Raw genomic sequence first — 22,497 nt, 5'->3', positions numbered from 1 at the left:
TTTTGCCTCCAAAACTCAACAAATCAAAGAAAAACATATCCCAAACCACAACACGTGCTTGCTTCCCATTTGTGTGGCAATGAGGTAGGCCATGTTCTAAGCTCAGCTGTACTATATTCATCTAGCTAATTAAACACTGTTAATAAGCATAGCTGTCTTATAGAGGGCTTCATGCTGTTCTCCCTGCCTTGTCTGAGAGAAATGAAGTGGCCAGATGTTATATGGCATTCAATACAATTTGGTGGTTAACACTCACTTATAGCTCTTCTCAGTAAATGATGTTCAGGGCTGTATAATGTGGGTCTGTACACTTTGCTCTTTGAGAATAAAAATACAAAGTTAAACACAGAAGATGATGAAGAAAAAATTACCAGGGAGGAAGAAGATTCTGGATGGATTATCTTTATTTATGTTAAGAGACTTGAAGGCAGAATTAAATTACCAGGCAGTCAAAGAATGTGCTTGGCTGCCAAACAAGTAAAGTGAAATATAAGATCCATATGGCAGCATATCAGGCAAATAAATAGGAAGATTTATTAATTACTGTTTTGCATCAAACCATCTATAAAGAATTACCAGAAATCAAATTTTACAAAATTGGTAAAATGAACTGTATGCTACTGGATTAAAAAAAAAATGGAAAAAAAAAAGAAAAAATCTTCATGTACTTTGTGACCGTACAAATTTCAGAGATTATGTTCTTGTTTTGCCATCATAATGTGATTTAAAATTATACAGTTTAGGAAGAAATATTTTCTTTTTCAATTTGTTTTGCCGCTGGGATAAAGATATCTCCCAGGTCTTTTACTTTCAAAACTGTTAAGGTATTTGTTTCATCAAACAGTATTACAAAAGGTTAAGAACTTAATTATATTTTTGTTGTGTTTTTCTTTATTGAACCCTTTGCCTTTTATAAGTACTAATCAAATCACAGTACTGAAATGAATCCCAAGGCTGGGTTTACCTGGTTTAACAGGCTGCCCAGGGCAGCGGGGGAATCACCATTCCTGACGGTTTTCAGAAAAATGCGTGGATGTGACGCGTATGGACATGGTTTGGAGCTGGGCTTGGAAGTACTGGGATAACAGTGGGGCTCAATGTTCCTAAAGCTCTTCTCCAACAGAATGATTCTCTGATTCTGTTCAGGGGACAGGGGCTACAGAGCGCTGTGTTCTGGGATCATGGGGCTACAGAGCGCTGCGTTCAAGGAACAAGGGACTACACACCGCTGTGCCTGGGGCACAGGCGGCCCCAGAGCGCGGCGTTCGGGTCACAAGCGGCTCAGGCGCTCGGGGCCGCTCCGTGCGCTCAGCGCGGGCGGTGCCGCTCCCGCAGCGGCCGCCAGAGGGCGCTCCCGCCGCCGCCCGCCTCTTCCTGCCCGGGCGACAGTAGGAGGGGTTCCCGGCGGTCCCCGCGCCTGACAACTACATCTCCCGGCTGGCAGCGCGCCCCAAACGGCCGCCGGGCGCTCGTGACCACCGGGCGGCCAATCGCGTGCGGCCCGGGGCCTTTACCCGCCCCCGCCCCGCCCCGCGGTGCGTCCGCGATCCGAGCGCTCTAAGATGGCGGCGGTGGAGCCGGTGAGTGCCGCGTTCCCTTCTCCCGCCCGCCTTTCCTTTGCCTGCCTCCCACCGCATCGTTATCCTCTTCCTCCTCGTCGAGGCGCCGCTCCGCAGGCCACGACGGGCGAGGGCGCGGCGGGGGCCCGGGCGGGCGGACAGGCTGGAGGCGGCTGGCCGGGGAGGCCGGCGAGGAGCGCACGCTCGCAGGGGCCGGGGCGGGGGAGGGGGCGGCGGGCGCTGTGGCTGTGCCGGCACCGCCGCCCGGTGCGACGGCCGCGGCTCCGGTAGGGCCCGGCGCGAGCGGGGCCCGCGGTCCGGCGGCGCCCATTGTGTGGCGCCCCGCCCGCGGCCCCGGCGGCCGCCCGGCCCGCCCGGCGCATGTGGCGCGGTGGGGGTGGCCATGTTGGTTCCCGCCGCCGCGGCGAGCCGGGCGGCGAGGGGCGGCTCCTCTGGCACCGGGGAGGGCCGCGTTCCCGGCACGCGGTGCCCCGGAGGCCCCGGGGAGAGGCACCGCGGTGAGGGAGCGCGGGGTCGGTAAGTCACAGATGCGCTGCTGGCGCAGCCGCGACAGTAGCCCGGCTGGTGAGACTCGGCAAATGAAATCGCCTTTGCCAGGTTGTGTCATCTTTTATCCGAGGGGTGTTTGGTTTTTTCTTTCTTTTCAGACCTTTCATGATAATTCAGTACTTTTTTTTTTTTTTTCCAGGTGATAAGTTATGTTCATGGTATTATGCTCGGTCTTACAAACGTAGCCCCAGCCTGCACTTCCATAATGAGCTGGAGCAGCTGGAAGTGATCCAAGTACAGTTGTTATTCTAATCCCACATGATTGTGTATCATGAGGAGAGGACAGCAGAAGACTCTGTTAGGGTTACAAGAAAGCACAGTTAAAGAGGGCTGGTGTCTTGCTGTTGTGCATACCAGCTGTGACTAAATAGTCAGTGTGCTGTTTGGGGAGGCTTTGTAACATTTAGACAAAGTGAACAAAGTTTGAAATTTAGTGGTTTTATATAAGGACTAATTTTGCCCTTTTGTGTTAGGGACACTAATTTTTCTCTTAATGGTTTTCTTCTGTGGACCAAAGGCCGTATTTTTACCTATGAGGAAGAGATTGAAGTGGGTCAGCATTTATAAGAAGCATGGCAGCAGTTGTGTATAGGGAGAGTGTCAGTTGTTAAGAGTGCAAGACAGACCACCAGCAGCACCCTTCCCATGTTCTTCAGCAAGTGCTAAATGCTTGTTTTCACATCCAAAAGCCAATCTTTGTTGCCCACATATCTGAAGATGAAGGCTTCCTCGAAGTGCAGTGCTTTGTGGTGACTGTGGAGCTTAGTAGGAATTGCAGTAAATAATTTGCAATGTGGCCTTTAGAAATTGAAATTACTCTAAAGGCCTTGTGGCTTTCTTTGCTGTGCAGCTGGCACAAAAACTGTCTTTGCACCATTTTCGTCATTAACTCCATCTGCACATTGAGGTAGATCCAGGCCTAATGTGGCAGAAAGTAAACAATTGGTTTTGTCATGCTGTGTTCCAGCAAGATTGATTGCCCAGATCCCATTCACCATGAGCAGTTGTACTGAACCCTTAAAAGTAGAAGATGGGGCAACACTCACAACAGTTTAATTAATGCAGTCGTTGAATGTTCTGCCATAGCTGCAGTGTGTTCACATTCAGGAGTCAGCTATCACCTGTGCTTGCTTATTTTCAAATTGAAGTAAATAACAAAGTCTTTGTTAGTTGTCCTTGTAGGTGGCTCCATTCTCCTGCCTAAGCCTAAAGTTAGACTTGTGTAGTGGCTGAGGTCAGAGGTGTTGCAGAAATACTGCGTGCTTTGCAGCTGAACAATTTAATTGCATGTGTGGTTAGGGATTACCTCTTCATCATAGGGAGGCTTTTCTGCTGCTCACCTGCAAAATCTGGACCTGGGTTTGTAGAGATGTCATCTGTAATGCTTTCCTGGTGGGAGAGTGTCTCTTGGGAAATAAAAATACAACTGAGTGTGGGTTCCTTTCTGGTTTTTTTTAATACAGGCTTCTACTAAGGTCAGTGATGTTTCTAGTACTGTCATGGTTTCAAAAGTAGCATACATTGAAAGTCTTAAGAGGCTTGAAAAATGTTTCAGACTGTTAACAAATACAGAAACTTGAGAGTTCTCTAGAGAGTCCCATAATAGTTGTCAAAAAGGCAAGATTATTCTATATAAATACACATACCAATTGCACAGTGGTTTACTTCTCTACTGTAAGGAGGGCATAAACCTTTACGACACTGACAAGTTAAAATTCTCAGGTTTTCTTGTGGTGTCTAGGTTTTTCTTTTAGAAATACTCAGATTAATTTTTGAGAACATGCAGAAGTGTCACCTGTTAAAGTGCTCATACAGCCTTTGAGGATTAAATGTGATCAGGTAAAACCATGCAAAAGTCCACAACAAAACCAGTAGTAATGCTTTAGTAAACAGTAGTTTACTAAAGGTGACTTTAAAATGTATCTGCACAAAGCCTGTAACTTCTAGGTGCGTATGAATCTCATCCCTCATTGAGCAAATTGGAAACGGCATCATGATTTTTTTATTTTTGTTTAATGGCAATTATTGTCATAAACACCATTCTTGTAAATTTAACTTTTTATTGTAGTGTGCAACACTGGCATTTCAGTAATCTGTAATTTGAGAAGTGTTTGTTTGAGAAGGTAATCCTACATAGGTGGGAATCACAACTTTATTTAAATGAAAATATTTTCTCAAGGGGTTACAAACATAATGGTACAGGACCTTAAAATTCTGGAAAGTTCATAATGGCTACTAAAATTCAGTGTCAGCTGAAAGGTATTTATTTTGCATTATTTGCAGACAGGTGTCGTGTAAGTTTAATTCAACTTCAGACTTGCTCTTGTTGCTGAGTATTTCTGCTGTAGAAGTCAGTCACCCACTCTGTTTGAAGTCAGTATAGCATTAAGCTGCAGTATTGTGAACACTGTTGCTTGCTCATGGCATTTTTCTGAAATGATACAGGATAGGTATACCTTTCCTGCTGTTTTATGAATGAGAATATTTAGCATAAGCTTTTGAATTTTAACTAACATACCTGAGTGAATATGGAGCTTCCTCTAAGAGGAGTATGTTGGACATCTTGTAAATTTTGAGATAAACACTTTTCTGAAAGCAATTTTGAATAATTGCATTTTACACAGCATATAAGATACCAAACTTATTTCAAAGAAATGCATAAAAATAGCATATGAAATCAAGCTGTGTTTCATTACTGGTACTACCTGCAGGTGTGGAGGTACATGGGAAACTTTTTGATGGAAAATGTGTCCCTCTTGGCAGCTTTGTAAAGATCAGTTTGAATTTTGAGGAGATAGAGGGAAGCATTAAATAAGGGATGTTGGTAGTGTGCCTGCATTATGAAAGAGAAATGCAGACTTTAAATGTGAATTAATGTGACTTTTTCCTCAGATAAATTGTCTTTCACTTTTGAAATATTCTATAGTCAAGGTTAAACTTGAGTTTAGAAGCTGTTTATTATCTTGCAGTAGTCCTAATTTTTTGAAGTTTAAAACCCGTTCCTGTGTAGGACATTGGTGTTAGGAAGGTGTGAGTGTGCTGCAACATGACTGTTAGTGGCCTTCACCTGCCAGTTGTCCTTGATTCTGTGTGCTGGATGTAAGACAGAAAAGTTTTAACTGTTTCATTTTTTTTTTTAATAGAGGTCTGTTTCTCTTGTGCTCTGAGCTGTTCATCAGATAACTTGTGTGCCTTTGCAATCACTGGGCACAGCAGTAGTATATCCAGTACTTTTTCTTTGAAGACCTCTCTTGACCATTCATACATTAAATTCTTTTCTGAAGATTGAATGTGTCTTAAATTTGCAGCGCATATAAAATGCTTTGTTGAACCATGGGCTTGGAATACTTGCAGAACATGGAGGTCTTTTGTGTAGGAGTGTTTGGGGAGACTAGAGGCTTTTTGTTCTTTGAATCATCTGAACTGTTCTCCCCAGCAGTTTTGGGAAGTTTTCTTGTCTGAGTGCTTTAGAGCTGACAGAATGTTGTATGTGGAAACTCTTCCACTGGGTATATTTTGTGTTCCAGTAACAAAGGCAGCAGGAGAGTGCAGGCTGGGGTAAGAGGTGTTAGCACAAGGGCAACTTGCTTAGGCAGCTGCAAAACCCACAAAGATACTGAGGTAGTTTGATATTCCTTGTAAGCTGTTTGCTAATGCTAGTTAGAAGTTTGTGAGTTAAATGGTGAAAATCTGATGGGCATTTTCATGAGTCTATAACCCATTTTGCAGAAGTCAAGAGGACTGTAAGTAGTCTCTCTGTCTTTTAAATCTGAGGTGATATTTCCTGGAAAACCTTTGACCATGGAGGAAGTGTGTGACTTTTTTACTTAGTCTTTTATTCCTGTTCTCCTGTACACTTGTTCACCTCTGTTGTAAAGTGAGGGGATGTCACTCAATTAAAATCAGGTTTCACCCTTTTCTAAAAATCTCTGGTGTTCTAAGTAATGATGAGTGCAGTTAGGATAGTTGCTCTCTATTACGCCTTGCCGTGTCACAAGAAGAAATCCTTTCTTTGTCCTGGTGTCTGGAAATCTACTTCACACATTTAAATTGGTAACAGGTGGCTCTTACTTAGTACCTCTTTTCCAGTTGCTATCGCATGTACTGCATATGATTTTTAACACTGTACATTCATTCCTCAGTTGTGTGTCAAATTATCACTTGGTTTGTTTTCTTACAGGATGTAATAAGTGCTGTGGGTGTACTTTTTTTTTTGTGTGTGTGTCCAGAATGTTTTGAAGTAAATAGCTCTTGAATTTTGTGCTTTAGAAATTATCCTAACTGTAGTGTCATAGCAGTTACCCCCAAGACACGTAAGCACCAGCAGATAGTAGAAGTTGTTTTTTCCAAGACATCAGGTAACTGAGGCATGCAGTTTTCTTTTTTGGAAACCCTAAACAAGAAGGTGAAAACTCTGGAATGTAACTTATTTTGGTTTAATGCTGAGAAGACTTGGAAAGCCTCTTCCACTAATTAATTCTCTTAACCTTCACCAAGAGCACATAAGAGAGCCAGGTTATGTCCTTTTGGGCAATAATTGTTGCACTCCAACTGGACTTGCTGAACAACTTCTGTAGACAGCTAATGACATGAATGTGGTCTGGGCAGCATCTGAAAGCCCTTGGTTAAACCTAGTCAAGCTGCTTGTTCTCCTTAATAAACAAACCTGATGAAGCAGTTTTTATTGTAAATGCTTTGTTTCCTGTCCTGGTGACGTGCACACCTTTCTTTGATATGTTGGTCATTAATGAGCTGTGGAGAAAGAGTAAATAACACCAATTAAATTTGCAAGTGTCCAAATCCAAGTAATTGCAGATATACAGAGTCATTAAATGCTGAGTAGGCAAATGTTTCATGGACTTCTGCAGGCTGATTCCTACATCAAGAACCATGTGGGTGGTGAATAAATGTCACTTAATTATGTGCCGTCTTGTGTATGAGAAGGGGGATTGGCCATGCTTTCCAGTTTATCTGGTAATACTACCCTATTTTATTACTTTTAAAAGCAGCGAACTCAGTGGTTACTTCGGGTATAGAGTCAATTTTAGGTTAGAGAATACATTAGTTATGAGCAATGGTTAAATATTATGAAGGATTTTAAATAAAGTAGTCCAGAAACTGCAGGTGGAGTCAGTCTGACTTTGGTTAATAGTGTTGCAATTGCAGTGTTCCAAGCTGAGTTGCTAAAACATGGACATTAATTCATGTAGTATTTACAGAATAGAATTGTATGCAATTTCTTGTAGAATTTCTTGGATATCAGGACTTTTAAATACCAATTAACAAACTTACATAGTCTCTACTTGACTAATAACAGGAAGTGCTTTGGTATACAAACATTTCATTTTAGTATGCAGAGCAGTGAGATAAAGGTAGGATGAAAGGAAAGAGGAGCTGATAGTGATTAGCCACCCAAAAATTAAAATGGTTATTTTTCTGTTTTCATTGATGTTTGTGGGAAACAGAGGGAAGTGAAAATAAGCTGGTTTAGGCTTCTCTCTGAGGCCAGCCAGAAATAGTATTCTTTAATAATAAGTTCTGTGTGTGGGCCTGTAACTATCCTTGATGAGGCAGCCTGGTGCTGAAAAAAAAGGTCTCTTCTGGTGGCATAGTTTTTGAGGGGAGTGGCACAGTCCTGGGTCAAGGTCACAGTTAGGTGGGCCTTGGAGCTGAGCTATCATTCTCTTGTTTTGGACAGGAGCTTGAAATAATGGTTAGTCTGGTTTCATGAATGCAATGTAGCTTTCAGAATATCTAAAGAGACTTGATGTTGTGGTGGCTTAAGTAAAATGCATGCATTGAGTCAGATGTCTTCTGTTTGTCCAAAACCAGAATTTCATGTAGTTTTGTGAAGGATGATTATCAGTGTACCAGGCAGGTGTTGAGGCTCATTGCATTTTTCTTTTTCTCTGAATGTGCTACCTTAATCCTTTCTAATGTAGTCTTTTGTAAGAAGTTATGAAACAGTTTAGCCCTGCATGTGCTCAGTGGCTTTGTATTGATTCTTCCATTTTATGTAGTTGTGATAATTCTGGAAGAGTGACCAGGGAGACTTTGGGATTAGCTCTTTGTATGTTGAAAGCTAGTTGCTGAGCAAACATGGGATTCTCAACTGAAGTTGTTTTTGGAAGATACTCTGCATCTGGATTCAGCAAGAGTGAGTCTGTTTGATGTTAAAATTCCTAGTGTAATAGCATTTGTAAATCAGTTGTGAATATTAGATGTCACTAATAGTGACATCAGAGTATGGCTGATGAGTATTGTGACTGAAAGCAAGCTTTATCACAAAACCTAGTGCTATTCCAGAATATTAGCAGAATTTTTCTTACTGTATTTGTGCATGTAACTTTTCTGAATTTTCTAGTTAGAAGCCCCTGAAGGAACCACACTTAAATTTTAGTTGTCTATACTTGTTTCTTTGTAATACAATACAAAGTGAAGGAGGAGCTATTGAAGTACTTCCTTGGTGAATTATGCTGCTTCTGTGCACTGTCTATTTTGAATTGTTCCGTGGGATGGTTTTGTGTGATTAAAGATGAATGATGCCAAAAATAAGTGGGGGTAACACTAGAAATTCTATTCCAGATAGAATTTGAAGAACTTAAGATGTTTTTTTGAAGGTCTGCTTAGCTTTTTATAGTATTACACTGGAGGAGATGTGACAGATTTTTCAACACTGTGCTTCTGTGGGTTTGTAAGTGATGATCCCTCTGGGAGATCCTCAGAAAGCATTTAGTTTTATTTAGAGGAAGGGAGTTGTGCTATTGTACTGTGTAAATCAAAGCACTTGCCAAGTGCTCCTGTTCGATCTTGACCTGTCAGTTTCTTCACTGTGAATGCAGGTGCATGTGAGTGTTGTGAAATGTCATGAGGTGTTTTTCTAGATGGGCTGTTAAACTGAAGCATACTTGATTATTTTCAACCATAAAGGAGTAACTTCTCTGATGTAAAGCGTAATATCATGCTTAATAATGCTAAATATATTGATAATGAAAAGAAAATCCCTGTTAAGACAGATCTTCAGGTGTTATCTAGGAGAGTTTGCCAGCTGGATCTGTGAAGATAGAACAGTGTTATCACTTCAAATCCACTTTTCCACAGCTTTGGTGTGATAAATGTATGTGGAAGTCTGGAGTAAACTATTCCATTAATTAAATTGCTTAACATTACTTAATTCACTCCTATGGGTTTTTTTACCTGTTAAAACAGTAAAATGTACAATAATTTTTAAATACTACTCTTATATTGCCTCACTTGGAAATGTCTAGAGTCTTTGGGTCTGCTTTACTTAGCTTTTATTAATATTACTCAAGTGCTTTTTCTTTCATGGGGTCAGCTGTATAGGCATTTTTGTGTTAGCTCTTGGGAGGGAGCTACAGTCCTCATTCTGTGTTTCTGTAATATTCTAGCATGGATTGCAGATTAGGGAGTGATGGTGGTAACTGGCAGGGACACTTGGCCTCACAATAAAGTTTTGTATTCCCTGATTTGAAGAAAAGGCATTAGAATTTCAAATCTGGCACAGTGACTTCTCAAACTGAATGACAAGCCTGAGGGGGTTTGCATGCAAAGAGAATATAATTTACTACTTTATGTTAAAGTATATTTAACATTTTTAGAGCTGTCTCTACAAAGTTGAAAAATAACTCTTGAAATCAATCTAATACATATGAAACCAGATTATTTATTTCGGTTGGAAATTTGAGAACTGATTCATGTTCAAATTCTTCTGTTTGGTTCATGATGATGTTGCAAATACAAAATAACTGCTACTAGCTGATTTTAGATCTGAAAATTTTAGTTTTATCTTCTACTTATATTAATAGTTTTTTTAATAACAGAGCCTGTACACCTGTTTCAAAAGATGCTTTGTCAGAAGCTGATAAAAATAACTTTCATTCTGAAGTTACTGTTCTCTGTATTTATTTTAGAAGTGCATATTCTAGATAACATTGATTGTGTATTTCTAAAATAGCACTCAAACTATTTCAAAATTAGATAAGTATGTATAGTAAACCATTTTGGAAAGAAATTACGTAGGAAGCAAATCACTGTACAGCAGAATGCAAATTCCTGAAGTTAGTGTTTATTGTAAGACCAGTTCAGATGTTGAAGAATAAAGGGATACAAATTGTGCTTCCATTATGTGATGTGGGCCCACAATCAAGATAAATTATAAGAACTCTTCGCTTTACCCTTTCTGAAGTAACTTTAGAGAACCAAATTACTTCAATAAAAATTGGGAAGGAATGTATTAATAACTCCTTTCTTCAAACAGGAAACCACTCCCAATCCCCAACCTGCAGAAGAGGAGAAAACCGAGCCAGCACCTAGTCAGGAGGTTGCCAGCCCTGAACAGTATATTAAACATCCACTACAAAACAGGTAAATGGTACAGAAATTGATTTTAGTTTTGCCAGGCATAGAAAAATGCCTGTGGCTTTGCACCTCTTGTTGACCTTGCATTCTATTGCAGTGTCATACTCAGTGTTTTTTTGAAGATTTTTGCAGTGGGGTTGCAAAGTAAGGAGAATCTGATCCAGATGTTAGTATTCAGAGTCTTCTTCAGGTAGTGCAGTTACAGAGGCTGAACATCTTCGCAAGTTTTCAAAATGCAGCCGGGTACTTTGAAAGAGCATGACTTTGCTTTTAGTTGGAGGCAGGCAGAGCTTTTGTTGATTTTTGTCTGGTGTATTTTAAGAGGCTGACACTGAGGTGAAGCTGCTGCCCAGTAGAACTGGGAAACCTTACATTCTGCCTTGTACTTGGGTAAATTAAGGTGCTGGTGTTAAAAACTTGTAGTTAAAATTATATATAAAAGTTAGTGAAATTGAAGCCCTCTTAGATCTTCAAAAAGACCAGCTTGGAAGTAATTTTCTCCAAGTGAGCTGATGAGTTGCTGTAGAGTGCTCAGTACTTACTGTTGGCAGGTACCTTTTACCAAGTGATACCTTACTCTTAGCCTCTAAGTTTTGAGCAAGTGTGGAAAACTACTTCCCCGTAGTGCTGTGGTGCACATATCCCATTTTCCTGGTTGTCTTTCAGCTTCCATCTTCCTTCTTTTTGTTCTAAACACCTTGACTAAATTGATGCTAACAGTTCTTTACAAGTGTTAGTGAGGCTATTACTGGATGGACTAAACTTTTAAAATTGGGTTTGAAATGTCAGGAAGGGTCTCAGAACAATAGATTGACATGTAGTGACTTAAAGCTCTCTACTGAGAGAAGATAACTAAGGTTAGCACTAGGCTATATTTATTTCAACACTACTGAAATGATCAGAGTGGAAAAAAACCCCAACAGTGTGATTAAATGCCTCATTAGGTATTCTTTTCCAGCATTTTAAATTGCTGTAACGATGCTTTTTAGATTCAGAAAGAGTGTTTTTGTGTGAAAGGTTCAGTTTTGTCTTGATATTTGTACTCAGCAGAGATGATTTTTTTTTCGTTTAGTCTCATCTTTTTATATGCTACTTTTAAAACTTGAAACAATCAATTTGTGGGTATTTGAGGGTGGTTGCCATCAGTAGGCTTAATGCAGCTTGTATTTTAAAATTTATACTTTCCTAGTATGTGAGTGCTTGGGAAGCTGTCATGTCATACATAGCTTTGGAGTGATCTAATTTGCTTATGTAACCTTTACAAGGAAATTACTGGCCAGGGAGCCCAGTTTGAATTGTTGGTGTTGTTTTAGACTATAATCAGTCTTTTGTGGTAGGGGATTGCAGTTTAGCAGTGACAGCAAGGAGAAACATCTCAAGTTTAGAGTCTTTAAAGAATTCCAAAGCTATTTAAAATATTTACCTAATGGGTTGATAAAGTTTGCCATGATTATTGTAATGAAAGCACAAACATTGTTAGTCTGTAAGGAATTGATCATGTAGCTTATTAATAAAAACTGACTTCCATGCTCATAATATATTAAGTCTTACAATTAGTTTGACTATAACAGTAGAAATAATTACGTTTTTAATATACTTTCATTTCTATATATTTTTATTTTGTTCTCCTTTAGATGGGCACTCTGGTTTTTTAAAAATGACAAGAGCAAAACTTGGCAAGCAAATCTTCGTCTTATCTCAAAGTTCGATACTGTTGAGGATTTTTGGGCGTAAGTAAAGATTTTTCAATCTGCACAATAATTTTGGGATTTGTTGGCAAAGCTTAGGTCCAAGTCAAAAAACCCACAAAGTACTCCATTAACTGCAAATTCTTTTGTGTAATCTGAAATATTTGCAAAATTGAAGTTGAAATCTGTTGAAGAAAATGCAAATGAAGTTCTTCATCTGTTGATGCACATTGTTGTGCTGAAGCACTGCAACACTGCTTATATTCATGTGTATGTAACAGACATGTAGAACATTTAATTTGTGCAGTAGCTCTCTCATAGTAACATGAACCTGTAAATTTTGGTGGCCAACTGATTGCTGCTTCTATGGCCCCACATTGTCCTCTTTGATTAAATTGATGACTGGTTCATGTTGCATGTTCAAGAGTGCCTGAAGCTGGAGCGTGTTAGTTGACTCATGCAGATTAATGGCATCCTTGAGAAAAATTTGTTAGAGGTTACAGAAGAAAAGACCTTCATTCTAAGTTGAAGGTCTGTGAGAGTAGTTAGGCTCCAACAGCAATAAAAAGTCCCTGAAGTTGGGCCTGTGCTTTCCAAACACTTGCTTCAGTCAAGATTTTTGCTTGCCATAATGCTAAAACATGGAGAAAATGCAAAGTGCTGTAAAATTGAGAGTGGGGGAAAAAAAGGAAGCGTCATATATTTGATCTTAGTGTTTCATGCTACATTGAGTGGTGGGATTCTTATTTGTGTTGCATACTTTCTTTGGATGTGATCCCCGTGGAGGGGGATGGGGTCTGAGTGTAGTAATAGGACCCAGCAGTGACCCAATTTGCAGAGGGAGGAAAAAGCTTCAACCTTTTCAGCGACTTCATTGCTGCAGTCCTGATAGGGAATGGGGTTCTGGGCTTGTAACCAGCTTTCCCACTCCCACTGTGGGAATGACTGCAAGCTGCAGTTCACTCAGCTGACAGTGGTGGGGTATGTGATGGGCAGCTGAGTTGTTTGAAGCTCACTACTCAAGTTGGTTAAGGGTAAGTTTTTGAGCTTCTATAACCAAGATAGTCTTGGTGATTAAAAAGTAATCTAGATGTCTGCAGTGAAGGTATATAATCAGCCACCAGCAGTTAAATTACACCTCCTTTGTGGCTGGGGTGGGAAATAGGTGTCTTGTTCTGGGAAGAAAATCTCAGTGTCAAGGTAAACTTAAAAGTGGTAAACTGTTAAATTTGTAACTGGTGTTACAAATTCCTGGGCATGATTTCTCATTGTTAAAACACCACAGTAATCTTTTTTGATGCTGAACTATGCCTCCATATTAGTTGGTCTTGGGCTACAAGTTGCTGTAAAATTTGCAGGCCTCTTTCTGAAGTCTTACCTGTTGGGGTGAAAAAAAGGCATCTGTCTCCTTGTTTGAGAAGGAGACACTATGTACTCTTTTGTTTTTCTGAATTGCACGGTTGTAAATTTAATTCTGAATATACGTTTTATTGTCTATCATCTGTTCTTGCCTTTTGAGTCCTTAATTTGAATTACTAGGCCTACAGCATTCATACCTAGAGTGCTTTATAAAATAGCAAGGTTGTGCATTTCTCCTAAAAAAAAAACCTCTCAGCAGTGTGAGTAGCCTTAGAAATATAAACAATTATCCTTATTCCATGAATGTATTGAATACTTATGGACACAGAACCTCTTGCCATGAAAGCTCAGTGAGTTATGTTCCTAATAACTTTGAACTTCAGTTCTAAACTAGGTTTAAAAGAAGCTTTGAAAATTAGTTGAAAAGCAGTTGTGGGGTTCATATTCCATTTTGCTCCTTCAAGCCTAGAATAGTACTGATACTTTAATGTTGTTAAAAAACACTAAAGAAATAGGTTTGCTTCTGAAATAACTTTATTGCTCCTTAATTTTTGGGCTGTGTTTGGTCATAGGTCTTAAATTCTTTAAGAATTCTGTACCTTAAAACAATGCTTAGTTTCTAATCCTGCTTTTCTTTTTTCTTTCCAATAGTTTATACAACCATATCCAGCTCTCTAGTAATTTAATGCCTGGTTGTGACTACTCGCTCTTTAAGGTAGGCTTGTTAACATTTTTTTCTTGAGTTAAGGATGTTCATGGATGATTTCTGACTCAGCAAGACAGTGTCCAAATATTTCACTTAAGACATGTAGGAACATGGTTGAGAATGTCATAAAGGTTTTAATTTTTTTGAGGAAGTCCCAAACATTGTCTGAAAATCAGGTTGTCACTATTTCTGAAATTGCAAATACTTGCTTTAACACAGATTACAGACAGTAGATTTTTAATCTGTGACTGTATTAGTCTTCGTTTTACATTTGAGATGTTTGTGCAAACAAGTGAGTGTAGTTTTTTCTAGTATAAAAGGTTTTCCAGCACTGTCACTTGATGTGAAATGAGCCTAAGTGTCTTTGGGAGGCAGCAATGTTGCCCCGTATTCCTTGTGGGGACTGCTAGCCAGATGCACAGTACTCCTAGTAATTTTTATACTACCAGGTAAATGCTGTCTTACTTAAGCATGAAATAGAAAAGTGCACCCAACATGCTCAATAAAAATCTGCTGAGGAAGTGTCCAGACTAGTGAATTGGGAAAGTGTATGTGAAATCATGCCTCAGCTGGGGTGGAGATCTCAATTGGGGCTCTAACTTAAATCCTAACCTCTTGGTAGTGTTTCTATCATGCAGCTTCCTTTCTGGATTCCAGCACCTAAATAGTCCCTGAAGTGCTGGTGCCTGGTTCCTCCTTTAATCATAAAATGTAGCTACAGGCTGGGGCTCCTCAGCAGACTTGTGTGCATTTTGTAGACCCAGCAGCTTCATGTAGTAAAGAGGTGCTGCTGCTTGGGTTTGGAAAGGTAATGGTATTCCAGGTGACTGAGAAAGCTTACTAGAATTTTTAAGAACCTGTAGGCCATTCAGAGATTAGGATATCTATGGATAATGCTTGTGTCAATTCTTAATTTGTGTTTTAAGTACGTGTATCTGTTCTGTGTTTGCTTGTCATCAAGCAGTAATAATTATGTAACTCAAGGAACAGGTATAGAATTGGCAATTCTTTCAGGCTTCTAGGCAATCTCTTACTGCTGCCCTTCAGTTGTGACCTCTTAAGAGGTCCTCTTAAAGGTGATGAAGTAGTTTAAGCTCTGCAGCTGCCAGTGAGGGTGTTATATTTAAAGTGAGATGACACCACTCCATCCTGCATGTTGAACACTTAGTTTTCAGCCATAAGTTTTGTCCTGCAATTCTTAGTGGCCAGTTTTTACAGAATTCCTCTGTTCAGACAATTACTTTTTTATTGGCTTTTCTGAAGTGCAGCATAGCTGGTTGATAGGGGAGCAGTTGCTGGCTGCTTTGCTGTATCAGCACATACAGAATCATTTAATTCAGTGCAGGGCCACGGGCAAAATGTGAATCAGGTCTTGCTTTGAAAGGGTATCTTGATTTTATTTTTTTTCTTTTTTCTCTCCAACAATGAAAATCCTCTTATTTTCACCTTATATGTCAAGGAAGTTGTTGAGAGAGATTGCCAAAGGTGTCTGTTTCAGTGAAATAATCTGTATGCATGAGTGAAGTGCTTGGCTGATGTTACACATAAAATAAGGACTCCAGATAAAATTAGCAGCTACGTTCTGGTTTAATGCAGGGCAAAGCAGGTGGTTGTCTTTGCTTGTTACCTCGGGATTGTTTTAAATGTAATCTGTAGCTAAGACTTTTGCCTGGACTGTGATGCTTCTATAGAACTAAAAATTCACTAGTGTGCATTTGTTGTTTTGGAAGTTTGATATTGGTGTGAGACAGTATTTCAGGACACTCTGTGTGTCTTAAACTATACACTTCTTTCTTTACTAACTGTTCCAGTTATCACTAGCCTTTTGGTGGCTCTTGAGGAAAAAGAGACGGAGTCTGATTTAACTTGTGGCTTTTCTTTGCAGGATGGGATTGAACCCATGTGGGAAGATGAGAAGAACAAGCGAGGAGGCCGATGGCTAATTACACTAAACAAGCAGCAGAGACGAAGTGACCTTGATCGCTTCTGGCTAGAGACAGTAAGCACCAGTGGCAGCTGAAGAGTCTTGTGTTTGTGAAATACTTTTAACTGATTTGATATTTGGGTGCTATGCTGTTCTCACTTCTTGGCAGCAGAATGTCCTGTAGGGTTTTATGGACAGGCTGTATTTGAAACATATTTTTTCAATAGTGCTCTTCATGCGGTTGTATTCTGTTTTAATAATTTCTTGCAACATGCAGTAACAGGGAGAGTTCTGTATGACAGCTTAAGCATTTCCAATGTAATGTACAGAACATTAATGTTGAACTACTGTGAAAATACATTGTCTTGAGTGCAACTTGCTGGTTCAATTGATAAAACAATTTGTTTTACAAATACTCTATAAGTGAATAGTTTTCAGGTTTTGGCTTTGTTGAACAAGGGACTATCAGATTTATTTTTTCTTTCTATATTTATCTTAATGCTGGGGTAAGCAATAATAGTACCTTCATCCTGTATATACACACCACAAAAATACTACTTTTTTCCATTGCTCTTATCTCTTTGGAATAGAATTGAATGGCAAATGTATTTCTAGTGTGGATTGCAGTAAATGTATTACAGAAATATGTGTTGTCTAGGAACTGACTCAAAATAGCCTAAGACAGTCTAGTGTGATCTTGGATTTAGGAACACGGATTGCAGACAGGACAATGCACGACAGTCTTGGCAAATCTCTCATCTTTTGTCCCTGTTGTGAGAGGCAAGGAGTATTGCACCCCTTTGAAAGGGAGAAATGGCCTTCAGAATCAAAACAGAGGTGTCCAAAATGTCAGAATTTTCAGGATCTTTGTAGTCACTGTAGCTGTGATTTGAAGAGAGCATTACAGTATTGGGCAGTGTGACTCCACGCGAGCAAATTAACATCCTGCTGCATGTGCTTGGCCTAATGCATATGTGAGTCCTGACTGCTAATAGCCATGACATATGGCTTGGAAGCATGTAGATAGACTGTGCAAGCTAAAGGCTAGAGGGCTCTGCTTTTTGCTTTGCAGTGAGCAATGGCACAGAGCCTAAATACCCAGGTGACTGTGATATGTGCCCTAAAATAACCCTGTCACTTCTAATTCCAGTAATTATATGCAACCAATTTTCTGCAATAGAAATCAAAGTCTTTACAACTCCCCTTTGGAACAAATTTTTATTATAATATAATGATCTTAACTGTGAACTAAACTTCATTTGAGAAGGCTTTTTTCCCTGTTGTGCAGCACTCATGAAAAATGTACCTGAGTAGTGTTTATTGAGCGTGGTAGTCATCTTTGCTTGCATATGAACTAAGATAGTTGGTCGATATTTTGCATGTTTGTGTGTGGTTTGATCTCAACCATTTATGGCTTGAATTACTCAGTGTGTGCAGCCTGCAGTTGGGTGTAACATTTAAAGCATGTTTAGTTACACCTGATTTATTCATTAGCACACTTTGTCCTTTTTGCATTTCCTAGAGTAAACCAGCCCTTGTGGGTCTGATGGGTACTGGAAGACCTGCTTTGTTTGAGAAGTTGCAAACATGTTGACTTTCCACATGTTATAAGGGATACCACAAAACTGACATAACTGCAGTATAATTAATGTACTATGCAAGTGAAGGAAACAAGCATCCATTTTCAGATTCAGTGTGCCGAAAGTTTTGTTTTTTTTTTTTTTTAAATTCAGCATAGTCTAGGCTAATCTGTCTCAAGCACAAGAAACCATGCATTTTGAATGTCAGGATTGCTTGTTTTACAAGTTGCATAGTGAAGATTTTAAATACCACTTTTACAGTTAGCATGTTGCATGGGGCTGTGACCCTGCTTGGTCTGATGTTCCTGGCCAATTCCAAGCTTCACTGCTAGAAACCTGGGAGGAAGAATCTTGTGTTACTTGTTCACCTGCATTGGTGCATTGTATTAAGCCCTGTTCAGGATCACTGATGCCCACTTTAGAGTTTATGGAAATGCTGAAGCTTCCTGTGTCAATAGGAGGTAACATTTCATTGGATAGCACTTAGTGTCTGGCAGCAGTCAGATTTTACCTCTGAATTGATAGACTTCAGCATGGAAATGAAACCTTACATACCTGATGTTGCACAAATAGTCCTTAACAGGTTCTTCCTAGATGGTGGATAGAAACGCCTAAAATTTCAGGTTGGTCCATCCGTGTTAAGTGTACTGTAGAAAGAAGAATACAGTGCTTTAATCCTTCTCTTGTTTTGGATTGGGAGGATGGGGTGGAAGGCAGCACTGTGGAAATGATCAGCTGTGTCAGAGCTTGCAGCAGGTGGCAGAGGAGGAGGAATGGAAAATTCAGACTGGAAGGAAGATGCCCTACTAGAGTATGTTCACTTGTAATATTTGGAACTTGAAGAAGACACAGCAAGAAATAGAAAATGATTGTTGTGTGGCAAGTGGCTGTAGGCAGTAAAGTGTGTTCCTCAGTCCTTGTGTACACTGAGTGCTTGCCTACAGAACAGGATTCTGACTCTGAACTGCTTTCTCTTTCACAGCTGCTGTGCCTTATTGGGGAGTCATTCGATGACTACAGTGATGATGTGTGTGGTGCTGTTGTTAATGTTAGAACTAAGGGTGATAAAATAGCAATATGGACAACTGAATGTGAAAACAGGGATGCTGTTACGCATATAGGGTAAGTAACGTGGTCGCTGCCTCGGCTCTGTGGAGTGTAACCATGTGTGTAAAGCCAGTTAGCTTGATAGAAGAGGCATTTCAGGAAAGTGGAGCCTGTGCAGAGCTGTATCCCTCTTAAGTAACTGTGCCAAATTGTGTTCAATTCTTCATTTCCAAAGTACTGTGAAGGTAGTGCTGCAGTACAGAGTAGTTACTAACAGATGCCCATGCACAAATCTTGGCAAAAATTCTCAATGAGGCATTGTAATTAACAACTGCAGTAATGTGCAATCTGTTCCAGCCTGCCCGTTTGTAAAGGTGGGTAGTCAGAGTAGAGCATTGATAAATTTTTTTCCAGGAAAGTAATGCTTACAAATAAGATAGGAACGGTGCTGCAAGTCTTAAGCACAAAAGAATGTACACAAATTTGGGGGGTGGGGGAAAGCTATACAGTGATGTGCTGTGAAACTCTGCAGGTGTTTTCCCATGTTTTGCCTCTGTTTAAGTACAGATAAAGCAGTGGTGATGATTTGTGGGTTATTTGACCTGCATTCTGTAGTCTTTAAGCAACAGTATTTGTCTCAGATTGAGTCTGTGCTATGGAAAATGCATGTTGTGCTCTAGTGTGTAGCAAGTATTACTAATTACACAGTTACTATTTACACAATTACGTGATTACAGTTATGAATTACACAAGTATTTATTGGATTCTGTAGTATTGATGCTTCAGAATAACTTGCTGTTAAATTTGTCATTGTAGGCCATTTACCTTATGCAAACCAATGAAAATACTTATTTTCCTGTCTTAGTGCATTTGTCTTAAGCCAAACTTGAACTGCCAGGCATATCAGCTTACTTTTTTCACTACCTGATGACTCTTTTCACACATGCCTTTTTTTGGGCCTTTAAGAATTTGTGTCTGCCTCCTACTAACAATTTTATTATACAGTCATGTTTCCAGGCTCCAGTGGTAAGTGTTTAATAATAAACAAGCAAAGCTGCGGTATTCGTGTTCCGCTACCACAATGTTGCAGTAAACTTAGTAGGCATCAGACAGAATTTTAGAATGGTATAAACAATTGACTAAGGAGTTGATTCCTTTAGAGAACTGTGAAAATTTAAGATTTTTGCTAACTGACACAAGTACCAAGGTAAGTTATGTTGTCTGCTTGCTCCCGTATTACTTTGCTCCCATATTACTTTAACTCCAGACAGGAATGGCCATTAGTGACCTGCATCTCTGTGCTAAGGAGCACTGTGTCTGTGTGTTTGTGCCTAAGACAGGTAGTGCTGCTTCTTTCTCTTAAGACATAAGATGCAAGGTGGTTTTTCGTAAAGCTTCTGTTGGGTAAGGTGCCCATGATGAGGTCTGTGGGAGTCTGCTTCCTATTAGTAGTTAAAGAAAGGCAGCAACTCTCTGCAGCCACGATGTGTGGGGTGATTAGAACTGACTGTTCCAGGGAATTGCTGTTTTCTTTGGTTCAGGTGACTTTATCATCTCAGTAGTTCTGGAATTTTGAACCATGAGTTCTTCATAGCTGTTTTGTATCTGTATGTGGAAATACAGCTTTCTGGTTTAATGATACTCACATGAATGCATTATAGAGTCCCTTCATTTTGCATTTATTTAGGCCTGTTAATTTTTTTTTAAGAGCTTGTCCTGTTATATGTGGTTATTTTACCAAAATCATATTTCAAGTCCTTTATTCATATCTGAGAAAGTGTTTCTAAATAGCCAGCTTTTTTTTTTTATGGTGTCCCCAGAACTTAAAAGCAGGTGTCCTGATACTAATTCCTTAAGGACTTGGCTTAAACTGTTGTTTTATTTCTTTTCCTCTCCAGGAGAGTATACAAGGAAAGATTAGGACTTCCTCCAAAGATAGTGATTGGTTATCAGTCCCATGCAGACACAGCTACTAAGAGCGGCTCCACCACTAAAAATAGGTTTGTTGTTTAAGACGACACCTTCTGAGTATTCTTTCATAGGAGACTGCGTCAAGCAATCGAGATTGGGAGCTGAACCAAAGCCTCTTCAAAAGCAGAGTGGACTACATTTAAATTTGATTTCCATCTAAATGTTGCTAAGATTTGTGAGAAGTCTCATTCGCCTTTGTCTTGTACTTCTATGTTCAATTTTTCTATTTTGGCCGAAGTAACCGTTACCAATCGGAATTTTAGTAAACTTCACCCCCCAAATCCATAAGTGTGTTTCTGGCCCACTCTGTAATAGCTTGGTAGAAACATTACTATTGCAAAAAAAAAATTTGTTTATCCACAGTATTCAGAGAAGAAGTTGCATTTCTGTACCTGCAGGAAATTACTCAGTTTTACATTTGCATTGTATGCAGTAAGATTTTGCTGGTTTGGAAAAGAGTATGGTGCATACAGTTTTCTAGCAATTTTTTTATACAGCATCATCTTTGCTGTAACCTCTGCTGATGGCTGCTAGATTAATTTATTTGTTTTCCCTATTTGATAACATTAGTGATATTTTGATTTCAGTTGTTTTTGCTCATGTAACATTTGGTGAAGAATCTGGGAGTATGACAAAGGTGGAATAAACATGAATTTTGTGCATTCTTTGGTAATTTTTTGGTTTTTTTGTAACATCAGAGCTTTGCTACAGATTTATGCATTTCAGTCAAATCAGTGATCTTTTTGTGTGATTTCCTGAACATAAATGTGGATTTTTTTTTTTTAATGTAACACCATAATTTACATTCCTTACTAGAAATAGTATGTCTGTTTTTGTATCTTATGCTGTATTTTAACACTTTGTATTACTTAGGTTATTTTGCTTTGGTTAAAATGGCTCAAGTAGAAAAGCGGTCCCATTCATACTAAGACAGTGTACAAAACTGTAAATAAAATGTGTACAGTGAATTGTCTTTTAGACAACTAGATTTGTCCTTTTATTTCTCCATCTATACAGCAAGTATTTGTACCTCTTGTGACAAGGCAGTCTCTACTGTGGCTTCTATTGTAGTGTCTTCCAAGAAAGATAAAGTTGGAGCTATAGTCTGTTGAAACTTTTAATAAACCTGTTAGATAGCACCCTAAATCAAAGTGGAATTATATCAATGTGGCTACTGTTCTTTCTTAATGGTTGATCTAATTGATCATGGTTTGTGTTGTTTCTCTTTTCACTTCGTTTTATGCCCAACCAAGAATTTTAAGGGTACACGGAAAATTTTTTAGTTTCAGGTAGGAGCTACAGTAAAAGTGCTTCAGTGAGTGATTCTGCTCTAAGGATATAATGCATAAAGTCCAAGTAGAGCATCCCAGAGACATGGCTACAAATAAAAGTATGAGTATCTAGATAGCTTGCTATTACATATGTCTGAGTAGTTGAAGCTTTGTTTCATTGTTTGAAAGTTACTCTGGAGAGCTGTTAGTTTATTTGAAGTTCACAGGATGGAGGAGAATTTGTGGGTCAAGTTCACTTATTTTGAGCAAAAGATGAGAGGCTTGTTCTTTCCACCTCTTAGAGCATGCAGCAAAATCACTGCTTTATTGCTGATTTCTTGCCTTTTTTTTCAAGTGTGTGATGTACTTAAAGATCTTGCCAGGGCTGTGGAGCCTTTCTTCAGCTAAGTGTCAAGGCAGGTGCTTATCGGGGTTTTGATCTT

The 22,497-nt window shown here is 39.4% G+C and overlaps 1 protein-coding gene across 4 annotated transcripts; it reads left to right on the top strand.

Moving 5' to 3' along the window:
- Window positions 1–1,435: 1,435 nt before the first annotated feature.
- Window positions 1,436–21,766, top strand: EIF4E (eukaryotic translation initiation factor 4E). 4 transcript variants are annotated; one of them, XM_030238888.2, is made up of 8 exons: window positions 1,592–2,177; window positions 2,269–2,363; window positions 10,408–10,514; window positions 12,143–12,238; window positions 14,207–14,270; window positions 16,147–16,260; window positions 18,748–18,887; window positions 20,711–21,766. In XM_030238888.2, exons 1-8 carry the CDS (start codon window positions 2,108–2,110, stop codon window positions 20,823–20,825), a joined length of 801 nt encoding a protein of 266 aa, XP_030094748.2. In that variant the 5' UTR covers window positions 1,592–2,107; the 3' UTR covers window positions 20,826–21,766. The 4 variants fall into 4 exon arrangements, with proteins under 4 accessions (XP_009099540.1, XP_050830177.1, XP_030094748.2 ...); XM_009101292.4 differs by lacking the exons at window positions 1,592–2,177; window positions 2,269–2,363 and adding an exon at window positions 1,436–1,580; XM_050974219.1 differs by lacking the exon at window positions 12,143–12,238 and having other exon boundaries at window positions 2,093–2,177.
- The last annotated feature ends 731 nt before the right edge of the window (window positions 21,767–22,497 follow it).

The sequence above is a fragment of the Serinus canaria genome, chromosome 4, assembly GCF_022539315.1.
Source record: "Serinus canaria isolate serCan28SL12 chromosome 4, serCan2020, whole genome shotgun sequence".
Classification (NCBI taxonomy): Eukaryota; Metazoa; Chordata; class Aves; order Passeriformes; family Fringillidae; genus Serinus; species Serinus canaria.
This window is presented reverse-complemented; position numbering and strand designations above follow the sequence as displayed.